Genomic DNA, 15,340 nt, shown 5'->3' on the forward strand with positions numbered 1-15,340 from the left:
AGATTATCTTCTTAGCTTTTGAAACTTGAATTCCAATTTTAATTGCCACTGGAAAGATGGCAGGAGAGTTCAGTGGTGGTAGATCCCATATAGAGATATAGTATCATGCAGAAAAATTTGTTCATCTGAAGAGAATGTCAGACAGTCATAGTAGAAGGGTATTGTCAAGAAGAAAGCAAGATGAATCTCAAAAGAGTGCAAGACAAAAAGAAGGCCAAAGCACGTTTCTTATTTGAATGTGTTGAAATCACTGAGCATCACAAATCTTGCATGCATTTGAGAACAACATTTGATCCCATAATCTGTGCAGCTGTATTCAGCTAGGATCTTTTATTTTTGGCCCCAAATGAACATAACATTAATAGATAAAAGAAATGTGAAAAGTTAAACAACAGACAATTTGGATACATTTCCCTCCTTTATATATCACTTTGAGTTTTAAAATGTGATAGTTTTGAGGCGAAATCCAGCCGAAGGGAAGTACTTGAGTCCCATTTATTCAATTGGAAAGATCTGGGTTCAAATAAGTGGGACAGCTGCTTTGCAGATACTATTCTGCAAAACACTAGCTCACATTTCGCTCCCTCCTTTATATATTAGTCAAAGTCCTTGTGTGTCAAATTGTGTGGATTAGTTGTGTTGGTAGTAATGTAGCTGGCCTAGACTTATAGACAGTGATCATGCTAGAGAGCATTCTATTATGGCCTGCTGTACACACACAGCAAAGTAAAATGTGTGCATATGTGTACAGCTTGTAAGTGAACCTCCAAGAACTAGTTTTCTATTTCCCTCTCATGGTCTGTACAGGAGAGGATTCACTTAGGTCATGTTTGATGTTGTGTGTGTTAGAGATTTCTCTCTTGGCAAATGTCTTTTCTCAGATAAACACAACAAAGAAATCTATTGTGCAAGATACCAGAATCTCCTGTGACTTTGCTGCACAGCAGACTGAAGGGGTGAATTGGAAGTAGAGTAGAAAAACTCACTTTGGGCACTATGCCTCAGAGAATGCTAAAGAGGAATGGCATTTCAGAATGCTTCCCATATAAGAACACATTCCATAGTTTAAAAATAAATTAAGTAGCACACCAGACTTGCAAGGGGTTACTTGCAAGGTGCTGCATGGGAATATTCACAGACATGATTCCCCATCCTCAACCAAGTATTATAGACAACAAGTGGGGGACCTGCAAGAACATGCAATGGGCATCCAATTTCCCCCTCTGCTACCATGCCCTTTTCCCCTTCCCTGCCCCTCGTAGTCTCTCCCCCTTTTCCTGCTTCCTTCTATCCTCCTCTCCCACCTTTGTCTCCCCTTACTCCATCATCACCATTTCCCCTTCCTGCTCTGCAGGCAGCTTCTCCCCATGGCCCAGTTGTGTAGTGCTGGCTAAGCTGGGCTCAGTTGCAAGGTGGGGAACCTGCAAAGACTTGCTGGAGGTACTTCACTTTCCCCTGTATCTCCTCCCCATATTATTTCCTTTTTCCATCCTCCTAGCAGCCCCCACATATTCACCTTTCACTACTCCCTTCTCAAACCCACTAAAGAAATTTACTGTTTATCTTCCCCATCTTCATCTATATTTATAAATTTACTTTATTTACATGCTGCCTTTCTCTACAGTGAACTAAAGCAGCTTATATAATTCCTCTTGCCTCCATATTATCCTCACAACCCTGAGAGGTAGGTTAGATGGAGAATGTGTGACTGGATCAAAGTCAGCCAGTGAGCTTCTACAGCAGAATGATAATTTAAACCTGTGTCTAGACATGGGAACGAACAGGAAAACCCCGAACATGGTGTTAGTTGTTCATTGCCATCCACAAACAACGAACAATGAACATTGATGAACATGACCTGTACGAACACGTTCATTGTTCATTGTTCGTGGGGGCCAGCAGGCTCTCCTCCAGCCATCAAGATCCCTACCACACCACTCCCAGAAACCTGACCTGAGCAGGCAGCAGGAAAGGTACCAGTAGTAAATAATAGCTTGGCCTAGAGCCTGGCAGCAGCCCTGGAACTTGAAGAGGTAGATCCCTATCCCACCATATACAAAGAAAATTTAAGCTCCAATGCACTCTCCCTGTCTCTCTCTCAAAATGCCAACAACAAATGTCTCTCCCTCTCCACTGTCTGCAAAATCAGAGCTGGGAGCCCCCCTCCCCCCTGCTCTTTGCTTCCTTGTAACAAATTTAGAGCTCCACACTTGAAAGGAAGACCAGCCTATCAAGCTAAATTGGGCTTAGATTGGGGTTTCCAGGGCAACAGCAGGAGTTCAGACAGAGTTCAGGCAGTCCCTGCCTCTGGTTGCCAAGGGAATTGATTGCAGGTGCCAGACTGTCTGGCTTGACTAACAGCAACGAACGAGGCTTGCAATGACCACCTGTTCGTTTAGAGTTCATTTAGAATGGGGCCTTGTGAACAGCTGATTGGGCTGTTCGTGGCTTTTTTTAGTTCGTATTGCTGTTCATGCCCATCTCTACCTGTGTCTCCCAGATCCTATTCCCAGATCCTATTCTGAAACTCTGGCTTTTGTTGAAAGGGAGTGCTGTTGAACAATTGCAAGCAGCCAAGTAGGGTTGCCTGGTCCCTTTACCCTCCTGGTGGGAGGGAAGGGGGGACCTGGTACTTACCTTTCTTGACATGTTCACATGCACACTTTGCACATGTGTGCTACTGGGGTGACACACTGAAATTATTCCCAGGAGTGACATCATCGCACAAGGCCCAGAAGTGCTCCCATGCTTCCTGTGCTTTGCAGTGGGCTGATTTGGGCTCCAAATGGGCCTGAATCAGCCTGTTTGACTCTCAAATCAGCCCGCTGCAGAGCACAGGAGCATTCCTGGAGTGGCACAATAATGTCACTCCTGGGAGTGATGTGATCATGCAACCCCATAAGTACACCTGGGAAGCCTGTTCCACCACCTTTTCCCCCACCAGCCACATGAGTGGGGGGGGTGGAAGGTGAGAGCGGAGAATGCCCCATCCCCACTGGGACACCTGGGATCCCTACAGCCAGACCTGGCTAAGCCATGCAACTGTTGTGGGCTCAACTTGGCCAGTGGTTGCTTCTGAGCCTGCCCCCAATGAGTCCTCCCTCAAAGGCCAAAACAGCTCTGGAAAGGGTCACCCCCCCCACACACACCTTTTCTTGATAGAAACTGAGTCTGGAATACTGGTTAAATTGTTATGGAAGCCTAGCAATAGCTACTGAGAGCATCTGGTTAAATGCACTCCTTTTATTATTTTTGGGTTTTAAAAACCTCCAATGTAATTTTTTTAAGATTTCAGATTTTTCTACAAACCTGGGCATTTTTAGGTGTGTAGGAAGATCTGTCTTGTCCATTCATGGCTCCAATCTCCAGATTTAAGTATCCTTAGATCAGGGTCATTTGGCTATTAGTATATACCATCTCAGAATTCTTGTTCTACTGCTGCAAGTGTAGACCAAGACTTTGATTCAGTGAGTTATCATTTAAAACTACATCACAACATTTCATAAATAAAAAATAGAGTCATTCTTGTGTGAGAGGGGGTGGGGTTCCGGGTATAATCTAGAAGCAGAACAACATGGTCTGACACTTAGGGTTGCCAATTTCTAGGTGGGGCCAGGAGTTCTTCTGGAATTACAAATGACCTCCAGATTACAAAGATTAGTTCCCCTGGAGGAATTGGAAGCTTTGGAAATTCTGTGGCATGATATGTCTGCTGAGCTCCTTTCGCTCCCCAAACTTCATACTCCCCAGTCTGCACCCCTAAGTTCCAGGAATTATGTTTCAAGATTTTCTCTACATTCAAAATTCTGCGCTAAGCATGCTAGCTTACTATATTCTACAGTTGGTAGTATTAAGAAATAAAGCAGAAATATAAATAATGCTTCAAGTAGTATCACGAAATTACTACATATTAATTGGTACAGAACATGTTCACTAAATTTTGAGGTATGTGCCCACAAAATCTGCCAAGTTCTTCCTTGCCTTTGTCCATCCCTCTATGTCAATGCTTGTCTATCCACTCTGCAGCATCATGTTGCATTTGTACATCTTAATACAGAAAATACGGCAGCCCAGAAAGGATTTTTTAATATCAGGTAATGGAGAACAGATCCCCTAAATAACATGCAATTACCCTTTTATTTGGATCTGTGAAGGAATTTCCTGGGTTTCAGAACAGAAGACAGATATGCAGTGAAAAATAAGAACCCCTGTCCACATTACTATAAAACAACTGAGTTGATAAAATAGCATGAAACACTTGCCTCTGCAAACAGCTCCCACCCATTGTGCCTTCATTGTCAGTTTATGGAGCAAAAGCCTTCCTATTCCTGTGAGTGATCTTTATGGGAAAGAAATCTACTTCTAGCCATTCATATGCCAGTCAAGTCTAATTCCCAAACGGAAGGACTGAAACCTTCCAATTGCTATGCCACCAATGGAGTAATGAAGATTGATTTACCCATTTGAAAGGCCTGGCAATGATGTGATAATGATGAATAGGAAGAGAAAGATGAAAGGAAATCTAACAGGGCTCATTCCATGTGCTGCACTTGAAACATGCACAACAAATTAGATATGAGTTCATTAAGTGGATCAGTAGTGATTTATGTCAACTTACAGGCATTCTGCAGTAGGACTGTGTATGAGGGGCAGGTAGGCTTACCAGTTGCTTGTTGATGGTGGGCAATCTCCTGGCCGGGGGAGGGGGGGTTGCCTGTTTGCAAATGGCTCGAATGGGCTAGAATTAGCCCCATGAGAAACACAAAAGCACTCCTGTGGCTGGCATGATGATGTTACTTCCCGGAAGTGATGTCATCATCACAGCTCTCCGCCAGCGCATTCTGGGAAGTTATAGGGACCTGGAGCCCTAGAAACGTGTTGGGAATAGTGACTTTGGGTCCAGGTCTCTTTAGATGGGGGAAGAGCTTGTAATGTATTCCCTGAACCAGCTGTCTTGGGGCACACATCTGATCCCTATTCAAGCCTCCTGCTACTTCCTGCCAACTGTCAATTCTTCCTTGGCAACTAGAAAGTTGCCACTGTTTCCACTGCTTTTTCAGTGTCACCATGCTAAACACATGGGAATTAGTGGAAGCAACAGTAGCTTGGCATGCATGGTGCTAGCAGTGACATCTCATAAAACCTCACTATGGTGGTGATGGGAAAGGAAAAGCATGCATATACAAGCTGATATTTTTAAAAACCAGATTAGAAAATTCAGAGACAAACAGGCCCAAGTTATTTATTATCAAGTATACCTGTCATTTGGTGACAGATGATTTTTAAAAAAGGTGGCATGATAGAGCCATCAGAACTTGCAATATTCATACTCATTTCTTTTGTTCTACTGTCATTTCTGGTTAAAGAGATTTTGCAGGTTTTTCTTAAGCATTATAAATACCTGCAACACTTGTAAAGAGGAATGATAGTGTATGGGTACATACTACAATGTCTGCATCGTATCAGCTGTCTGTAATAAAAAACAAAAACTATCACCAATCTCACTAGCTTTACTTACTGGCTTCCAGGCAATCCTATATCCTTTCTAGGTAATAATAATTAGGTCTATGCTGAAAGGGTGTGTGCGCTTCTTGATGCTACTGGAAACATATATGCAAGTATATTGTGGGACACACTCAATTCTGCCCCATTCTGGTAATAAGCATAGACCCTCAGATTGCCTGAGAGACACATATGTAACCTTAGATATAAGCAATACTTAGACTAGAATGTATGTAGAAATTATAGTCAGAAACCATATGTTAAAACTTCTATTTTCTTTGATTTGTCCTAGTTCTCCATAGCAGTGGCATAGCGTGGGTTTGGAGTGCCTGGCGCAATTCCTGGGCTCCACGCACGCTCCTGGGACTGCGTGATGATGCCACTGGAAGTGATGTCATCGTGCAGGGCTTGGGAGCACTCCTGCAATTCGGGCCACTCGCCTTCCTGTCCCCATCAGGCAGCCTTCCACAGGATCCACCTGCGCTGCCACCACTGGCTCAGCGCGCTCCTCAGCTGCAGGACGGCCGCCCCATGGGCGCAGCAGGTGGCCAGGGTGCCACGTGGAGAGCAGGCTGTCCTTGGTGCACTGCCCCACAACCCCCCCAAATTATACACCTGAGGCAACCACCCCTCTTGCCCCCCCCCACACTATGCCACTGCTCCATAGGTCCTAGAAAAAGCCCCTTTCTGCTCTTTCCACCTGGGATGGCTGCAAAAGTGAAACTAAATTCCAGGGATGCAAAACAACATGTAATTGCTCTCTTGTCTGGTCCTTGCTCTGTGTCAAGTAGATAACATTAGATTGGGCTGGGACACCGGTCCACGGCTCTTGCGTGGAACAATATTAAACATTTTTGGTGGATTGCAACAGAATCATAGAACTGGAAGCGGCCTTACAGACCATCTAGTCCAACCTCCAATAAAATGGTCAAAAGTCTTCCCACATATAGAGTCAGGGACATTGGTAATGCTGTTGCCTGGGATCACTACTGTGACTGATGCTGGAAACTTCATGCTCATTCTTTCAATCAGTTTCATTTGCCGTGAATGCTTTGTTTCAGGTTACTATAATACTAGTTCGGTCCTATGGTTTATAGATGTCTCATCCTGTTGCTTGCATACACTGTGTAATCTGCCACGAGTCTCAGTGAGAAAAGTGGACTATAAATATACTAAATAAAAAACAAATCAGTGACATTGTCACCAAGCCAAATACGAGTAGCTGCATAGTCCCATGATGTCATCCCATTCATAGGTGGCTGGGACCACATGGAAGTGTGTGAATTAATGATTTTTCAGCCTGAGTTAAGAAAGTTCTGTATTTTTCATATAGTATATCATTATAACTGCTACGGTTATATAGTTCATAATCTCCTCTGTTTACATAAGCTTCATTGACTATTTTGTTAGAGGAGCAGGAATAGCAATTCTGTGCCACTTACTTATCAAAGGACTTTGGTTTTTAATTTTTTTAGTGGTGTGTTTGATGCTTGGCCTTGTGCAGGGATTCTTTTCTCATTAGAATTTCTGACCTGCTTTCGGTTTACCTTCACGATCCCTTTTAAACTCAACAAGGGGCCATGCCACTGCAGCAGCACCGGTGAAATGTACAGAATTTTGACCTCTTTGCATGTCAACAGAAAGATGACTAAGATGGGAAGAATATGAGACTAAACATTTCTGTTTGTCCCTCATGTTGTTATGACACTGTTTGATCTGAGAGGTTTTCACTGAAAGACTGCAGATTGATTCTCACAGCCAGGCCATATGGTAGTCAGCACAAAAGTTCTGAAGTTACTGTACTGATTTCAGCTTCTGTTGCTATATGTGGAAAGTCATCCCCTAGGAAAATAGCTTCTGTTGATTTCTTTCGTATCCTAGAGTTGCCCAAAACAGGTTGTGAAAACCTGCTCATTTTATCATTTCATGCAGAGTAAGTCCATGCAGTAGTTAGCCTGGGAAGGAGTGACTTGCCCAAGGGCAGCCAATAAGTACATGGGTAACTAGGGACTTACTGTAAACTAGGGTTGTGTGTTGGGGGTGGTGGTGGTATTTCTTTTCCTTAATTTTCTTTTTAGATATAGTAAAGGCACTTTTGTCAGGAGAGCATAACATTCCTGCCTCTCCCCCTCCTACTGCTGCCTACAGATTCCTCCCTCCCTAAAATGCTGCTCATGGGAAAAAGAAGTCCTCGAGAACAGCAGGAAAGACAAATGAAGGATCTGCAGTGGGAAGAGGGAATTAGTGGAAATAACTCCACCCTTTCTGTTAGCAGAAAATTTAATCTGGATCCAACCCAATGTTTCACCCCAACCATATATGCATTAGTGATTAGGAGCAGGGCATTATGAGGTAGGGTCTTTGCTGAATTAGTTCATTTGAAGTGATCAGTGGTAATTGATCTTATTCTGTACTACAATGCTTCTGTCTGTACCCGCTTATCTATAAAATGCAAGCAACACCCACCAATAATGCCCCCTAAAGCAAATGGGATATGCATGAATCGTGCTCTGCATTTGCACGGTTTCTGTTAACTTTAATCAGGGGCATGTGGGAGAAATTCTTGGTAAATTGAGCCTACAATGAGAATCTAGATCAGCAGCTACTGCTGTTATCATGAGTCATTAGATATATAGTCTGCTATTTATATGCTGAATTCAATATAAGAAGATATTGGTTTGAGCTTGATAAAGCAGAATAATAATTTGAGGGGTTATTAGAGCATTCCAGGAAATTAGAGAACCACAAAACAGTGTCATATAATTACTATATTTTTAAGATCCTACAAGTTTGAGTCATTGTTTGTGTTTAGTGAGTAGTCCAAATTGCTATCAGTAAATAGTAATATGCACTTAAGGAATTTAAGGCAAAAGCCAACCAAAGTGAAGCACTTTAAAGTCCCATTCTTGCAATATGGAAAATGTTTCCAAAAATGATGCTTAATAAGTTTACACTTTTTATGAGGCACAATATTCTGTGAAGCAGAATGATAGCCTTACACTGCCATGGAACATTATACTATACCAAGATAAAAATAAGCTTTCAGTTACAAAGATGTTTTTGATTTGTAGTAATTTGGAGGTTTTGATTGTCATAGACATTGTTCCTTTCCATTAATTTACTCTAATCATGTCATCCTGTTCTAACAGCCACCTTTTCTACATAATGTGTTTTGATTGCTGCATATTGGCTGGCTATATTAACACTCCATAAATGCAAACTGTCATCATTGTTGCCATAATGCCATTTAAGGAGAATTAGCCTACTCTGAAGCTCAAATATGGGTTCTACATTTAATATAATGTTCCAACAGGCCAGAGATTTTTCACCTTGGAAACCTGCTGCAGATATGGGTATGGACCAAGTTGAGATTCCCACCCTCTCCCCTGGATTCTCAAAGGCCAGCAGAACCATATACTGTCCTGTGTCTTCGTTCTTAACATTGTCCATTTTATTCTTGTCCAGGATCTAATGTGGGAAATGATGAAATTCCACATCTGCCTTCTTCAAATATTATATTCTCTAATAGTTAGAACATGGGCTTTACCTACCAAAAAAGCCATGCACTTTGGAAGCTGAATTAGAAGAAAATGTCTGTATTTTAACCTAAGCGACTTTTAAAGGCCCAAATTTGGTCTTAGTTTTTGCCGAACTTTTTAGGAAGACTAATTTCAGTGTCAGGTAAGCAGAGAGTTTGGGGTAGGTATACTTAATTGTGTCAGTGAACCAGCTTGGCACATAAGCACCTCTTTCTTCCTCGCTTCCTGCATGGCTTCTTGATAGGAATAATTTGCTTACTGAACTCATATGTTATTTTCCTAATGTCATATAATTACCTAGGTTGTCAAGAGAAGGATAGAGAGTAATGAAATCTCTGGTTCAGTAGTCTGTTTAATATAATCATCCCCTCACTATAGTTCCCAAGTTTCTTTGGATAAAACCTTGACAAACAGACGTAAAACCACTTTGTCATGTAAACCACGGTTTATCTATCTTAGAAACCATCTGAGATACAGAAAAGATCCAGACCAGCCAAATGTGGAGAACTTCTTTTGATTTTAAGTGCCCTCGCTGTTTAATCATCATATCTAGCAGTGTGGATTATCTAGCAAGGGACTGGTTGTACTCACTGTTTCCCCCTAATTGCATGCGCAGTTCCACTGGCACGATGTCGTGCCCACACTGAGGTGGTATAATGCCAGCATATCTGAAAGGAGGCATTTCTTTCTGCACTGTATACACTTACCTTGTTCTCCCTATGTGGGAGACACTCCCAAGTCCCAACAACTGTTGAATGATGAATAGGTACTGAACTAATACATATTTTGAGGGGGGAGGGCAAGCTTTTGCATCAGGCAAAGTTCCCCCTGCTTGTGTTCTGCATATGTAGAGTTGTCCACTCCAGGTTGAGAAATACTTCTTCAGCATGGTATAATGCCATAGAGTCCACCCTCCAAAGCAGCCATTTCCTCCAGGGGGGACTGATCTCCGTAGACTGGAGATGAGTTGTAATTCTGGGAGATATCCAGCCACCACCTGGAGGTTGGCAAACCTATAACATGTGCCTGAGCTGAGGCCAGTGCTACATGTCCTATCATCTGAGCTATAGTATCTTCATGTTTATAGACTGATTGGCTCTGGACTAAGTTAGTATCCTAAGCTGTGCCATAGCAAAGTAAGTGTGGTGGGAGACTGGCAAAAGGACTTTGTTTTTCACTATCATTGAATTCAGTGAAAGTGTTTATACTTATGCCACCATCTTCACTGGAATAATATTACATTGATGCCAGGAATGGGATATAGGCTAAGTGGGCTGGGTGATCAAATCTGGAAGTCTCTCACTGCAGCATTTCTCATGTCCCCTCAGGCTTTGTTCACTTTGACTGATACCAGATTTCTTGTTATAAGTGGCATGGTACGATGTGTGAATGAAAAGGTCTTGTTTGTTCAGAAAGTTTGAGACAGAAGATTCTGCCTAAGGAAAAACCCTCTCATAGCCCTGTGAGGCTTACCTGATCCTAAACATTCATATTGACCTATCAATATGCAAAGCCAACATACTAGCCTGATGTGACAGCAAAAGGAGCAACAAGACCACCATAAAGACTACAATCCTAATGACACATTCCTGGGAGTACGCATCATTGAATAGCTTACTTCTAAGTAGACCTGCTTAGAGTTGTTCCAGATGTGTTTTCTGTGTTGTAATGTTATCTCACTGTAAAGTATTTTTTCTGGAAGTTTCTATCAGGTTAAAGGGCTTTCCTTGACATTATTAGTGAAGTGCGCAGAATTTGCAGCTGTAGTAAATATCTTCAGTACAAATTGGTATTGTTCCACTAGTCTGGATAATTGCACAGCCATGTGGGGACTCACAGATCCATTGACCTGGAAAACAAGATCTGTTTCAATCATGCAGGGCTGTTGCCTTTGCAACCAGCTGCAATGCTCTCAGCCAGCAGAATGGGAAGCAGGCTAGGTTCATTGACAGGAACAACTAAGGACCATCCACAAGCCCCACCAATCTAGTGACAGGACCCCCCTTGCCTCTCCAAGCCCAAGGAGAGAGAGAAGTAGATGAGTAGAATTATAGGAAGGAGTAGGTTTCAGGTAGACAGCTATGATGGTCTGCAGTAGAACAGCATGATCAGAGGCCAGTGACACCATAGAGATCGACAAGATTTTCAAAGTATAAGACAGAGGAGGAAGAGGAAGGAGATTCTTAGGAAGGAGGAGGAACATGGTGTACAACCCACTCCCCTTCATGACTGGAGGGTTTGTTAGACAGGCTGCCAAGAATCTCCCAGTCCCAAGGGGAGATGTCCCAGGTGGGCACAGCAGTACACTTGTTACCTAGGAATATGTTGTTCAATAAAACATTCAATATTATGACCATTGGAATGGTGGGGAGGGAGTGTTTGCCTTGTTCAGTAGACCTGTGACATTGGAAATCATCTGCACAAGTGAGACAATGTATATGATGTGCTTTGCACATTCTAAAGCAGAACAGAAATGCTAATCATCCCTCTGAGATTTTTTACCCAACACACAGCAGTGTCCATCTGCTTCTCTCTCTCTGTCCCTTCCAGCATATAAAACCACATTTCCTTTTACACAGACTGGTCCCTCCCTCGAACTAGTTACTCCCAAAACTTGATAGATATTTAAATCAAGGTATTTTCTGACAGCCAAGGCCCATTGAGGAGATATTTACAGAGTGTTTCACATTCCTTGCCACCCAGGTAGGTAAAGGCTGGGAGTCCACCACAAGCCACCTGTCTAGCCTCCACTATAGCAGGCAGAGAGCCCTGACCCGCATCCTCACAGGGAGCCCTCTCTCCTCTTTCAGAGGCTCCACCAGACAGGCAGCCGGTTCCCTATATTTGCCTCCCCTCACCCAGCTACAGCCTAGGGTTATTGGGGAAAAGGGAACTCAGAGATTACTTTCCTTTTATATACACCGCCACCATTTGAGCTAGATCCATTTAACATGACCAGAACAGCAATACCTTTGTTACCTATAAATATATTCAAGCTGGTTTCAGGTTTTGAGAGGCCCATGGCCAAGAGTGTTCAGGGGACCCCCTACCCTGCCCACTTTGACCTCTGCTTGCACATCCCTTCCTGTTCTCAGCCATGTACCCAACACCTGCCTGTACATCCTCCCCCAGCCTGCTCACAACCTTCCCCTGCCCACACTCTGCCAGCCGCACTCTTTTTCCTCAACAGCACTTGGCAGTGAGCGTGTGGCTTTGAATGCTGTTGCTGTGGCCTTCAGGAGCACTGCTTGCATTTCCCGTACACTCTTCTGTGGTGGTGTTGAGCAACATGAGCAGCCAGGAGCACAGGTGGGGAAGCCATTGCAAATGAGCAGGCAGGGGAAGGGTGCACAGGTGGAGGAGGTGTGCAGGTGAGGACAGTGGCAGTGGGCCCTGGCAGATGCCCCACCTCAGAGTATGATGCCCTGAATACGTTGGTAAAGATTCAGTACTGTTAAATTGGAATTGTGGGGTGGGAGTGTTTGCTTTGTTTAATGGACACAAGTTTTTCAAAATGATGTTGGTGAGCTAATGTATGTGCTACTCTATCAGGATTTGTGCAATTTGAGTTCAGCTGATGAGTTCAACTGGGGCCAGTGATGTTAGCACTTGTCATAAACTCATAAACATTAGATAACTTAAGACATGGAAAATAAGCTTGTTAATAGTAATATTGTCTATATGAATTGATCAATGTGAATATTATTAGTTGCTGAATCTCACCTTTTGCTATTTTCAGTAGCAAATGTTTCCAGTTTTTATTTCACAAAAAAATACAGTAGATGTTGGCGGAGCAGAACTTTGCTGTGACCTATATTGCAACATTCTTATTGCATTCCACAGGTCCTCCAGTAAACGTTACTTGCAATATTTTTATCAACAGTTTTGGATCAGTTACAGAAACCACCATGGTAAGTGTGGCAATGCCACCGGCACAGAAACAACAATCCTTAATGTATGTCATAAACACAACCTGTCTATTTTTTTTCTATTTATTGTTCAACTTGCAGGTCCTCCTGTAAATGTTACCTGCAACATATTTATCAACAGCTTTGGTTCAATAGCAGAAACTACAATGGTGAGTGGGAATGAGCATTGAAGCCATCTTGTGAAGGGGTGTGATGCAATGGAAGTATTACTGATGTCAGTGCCTCAGCTGCAAGGGAAACTTGAAATGTGCACTGTCAACTTCAAGACAATCATAGAACATAATTTAGGATTCACAAGTGTAACAATTTGGTTTAATAAGATGTGTTCATTTAACTCTAACCATGACTTAAAACCAATGATGTCCAACCTCTTTGGCTAATATACCCCATCAAATCCATCAGTATAATATAGTGTTCCTCTTGTGAATAGTATATTACTTATGCATACTCTTCTGTTATGATACAGTGAGGTAGGAAATAAATAATAGTGCATTATAGGAGAAGCAAATGAGGGTGCAGGTCTGACCGATGCCATAGCCAGGCCTTTGGACACTCCTGTTTCTCTGTATATAGCACAGATTTCTACTTCCTTGTACTACTTGTGGCATCCATACTAAAGGTAGACCACCATTTTATGGGAACAAAAGTTATTTCTTTGGGGGGAGGAGGAGATAGTTGTGTCTTGGTTGGATTTTTCTGTATGCTGGGCTATTTTACATCTCACATTAGAGCTTTGTGCAAGAAAGGGAAAAATAAATTTAAAGATGTTCTGCTTATGCAGCAAGTTGTTCAAGAACTTTTATAGCTTCTCACACAAGCAGCAACATGAGAGCTGCTATAGGATCTACTCTTTATAGTATTGCATGACATCTTGCACAAGCCTCTGAACAAGAATTTGCAGAGCAGTGCTAATGGCTATTTTGCTTCTACTCACTGAATCCAATACACTATTATATAACTTAGATTTTTTTAAAAAAAAAATGGCACATACTAAAGACATACTTCTAGTATGAATTCCATAACTTTTAAATGGTAAAAGCAACATGCAAATTAGTTTTTTAAAAAGCCTTTTAGCACTGTATTCATATGGTGAATATCCTGATTGCAGAGGACTTACATTCTGAGGGATGGCTATTGAAAAGGCTATTCTATGCGAGTCTTGGCCCAGTCTTGGTATCTTCAGTACTGAGTTGCAGATATGTGTAAACGTTTTGCATCTGGTTTGTATGATTGAATGATGATGGTTTTGGGATACTGAGACTGAGTTCAAAAAATACCTAAATGTGACCTGTAAAATTGTGAGCACCAAAGTAGGATTTTAACACCTTCTTACCTTAACACACCTACCTTAACACACCCATAAGGGCAGGTGTATTTTTGCTACAACTTTAAATGCATTTCATTTCTATGACAAAATCTAGTCTACAAAGATTATCAATACCTTTTTTTTAAAAAAATGCATGTTTTTAATAATATTATAATAATAAAATTTGATATATATACTGCCCTTCAGGACAACTTAATTTCCACTCAGAGCGGTTTACAAAGCATGTTATTATTATGCTCACAACAATCACCCTGTGAGGTGGGTGGGGTTGAGAGAGCTCCTAGAAGCTGTGACTGACCCAAGGTCACCCAGCTGGCTTCAAGTGGAGGAATGGGGAGTCAAACCTGGAAGTTTATTTAACACAGATGTGGTTTCTCCATACAGGATACCCTGCATGTAACATGTAACAAGTGGTTTCTTTCTAGGTAGAATATATAAAGAAACATACTGGAACATGCCTAGTTTTACTCTCTCCCCTCCCTCCATCAGTATAACCTTTCCAACTTTGTTTTCCAAGATGGAGTTAGCTATTTAAAATTGCGTCTACAATACCACATCCCTGTTACACTGATATATTTTATTGTTAATGATAAAGAAGAATACATATTTCCACAGTAGGGGTATACTCACTAAAAGCAGAGTACCTTGTGTTGATGGCAAATTCCATTGTCGTCAATGGGACTACTATGGTTCTGTTCAACCTGCACTGTGGATCAGGCTCTTAATCCAAACGGTACCTTTTATTGAGATCAACCAAATGACACAGTGTGCAAGCTTTTGAGTCCTCTAGAACCCTTCATCAGGCTGTATGATACAAAATACATATTAAAAGGAGAGGGCATTTCAAGACATTGTGCGAGAGGCTGCCATTCTTTCACATATATAGATAAGGTAGTAAATGTACATCGAGATGTCTTTTCAGTAGGGTACGTATTGTCATGAAAAATTGGTGTCATACATTTTTACTCATTCAGCCCCATACAGATTCATGAGATTTTTTTTTTCTGTAGGGCTTGAGAAAATGGTATTCTGACAAAACAGAT

General features: G+C 42.0%; 1 protein-coding gene across 2 annotated transcripts in view; it reads left to right on the forward strand.

Annotated features, from left to right (window-relative positions):
- Nucleotides 1-15,340, forward strand: part of GLRA2 (glycine receptor alpha 2) — a 167,524-nt gene that overhangs the window by 12,710 nt on the left and 139,474 nt on the right. The window contains exon 3 of one of the 2 annotated variants that reach the window (XM_054974106.1): nucleotides 12,885-12,952. In XM_054974106.1, coding sequence (XP_054830081.1) covers nucleotides 12,885-12,952 — 68 coding nt within the window. Of the gene's footprint in view, nucleotides 1-12,884; nucleotides 12,953-13,051; nucleotides 13,120-15,340 lie in introns of both variants that reach the window. The other variant, XM_054974107.1, reaches the window with a different exon arrangement.

This window comes from Eublepharis macularius, chromosome 3, assembly GCF_028583425.1.
Source record: "Eublepharis macularius isolate TG4126 chromosome 3, MPM_Emac_v1.0, whole genome shotgun sequence".
NCBI classification, from domain to species: Eukaryota; Metazoa; Chordata; class Lepidosauria; order Squamata; family Eublepharidae; genus Eublepharis; species Eublepharis macularius.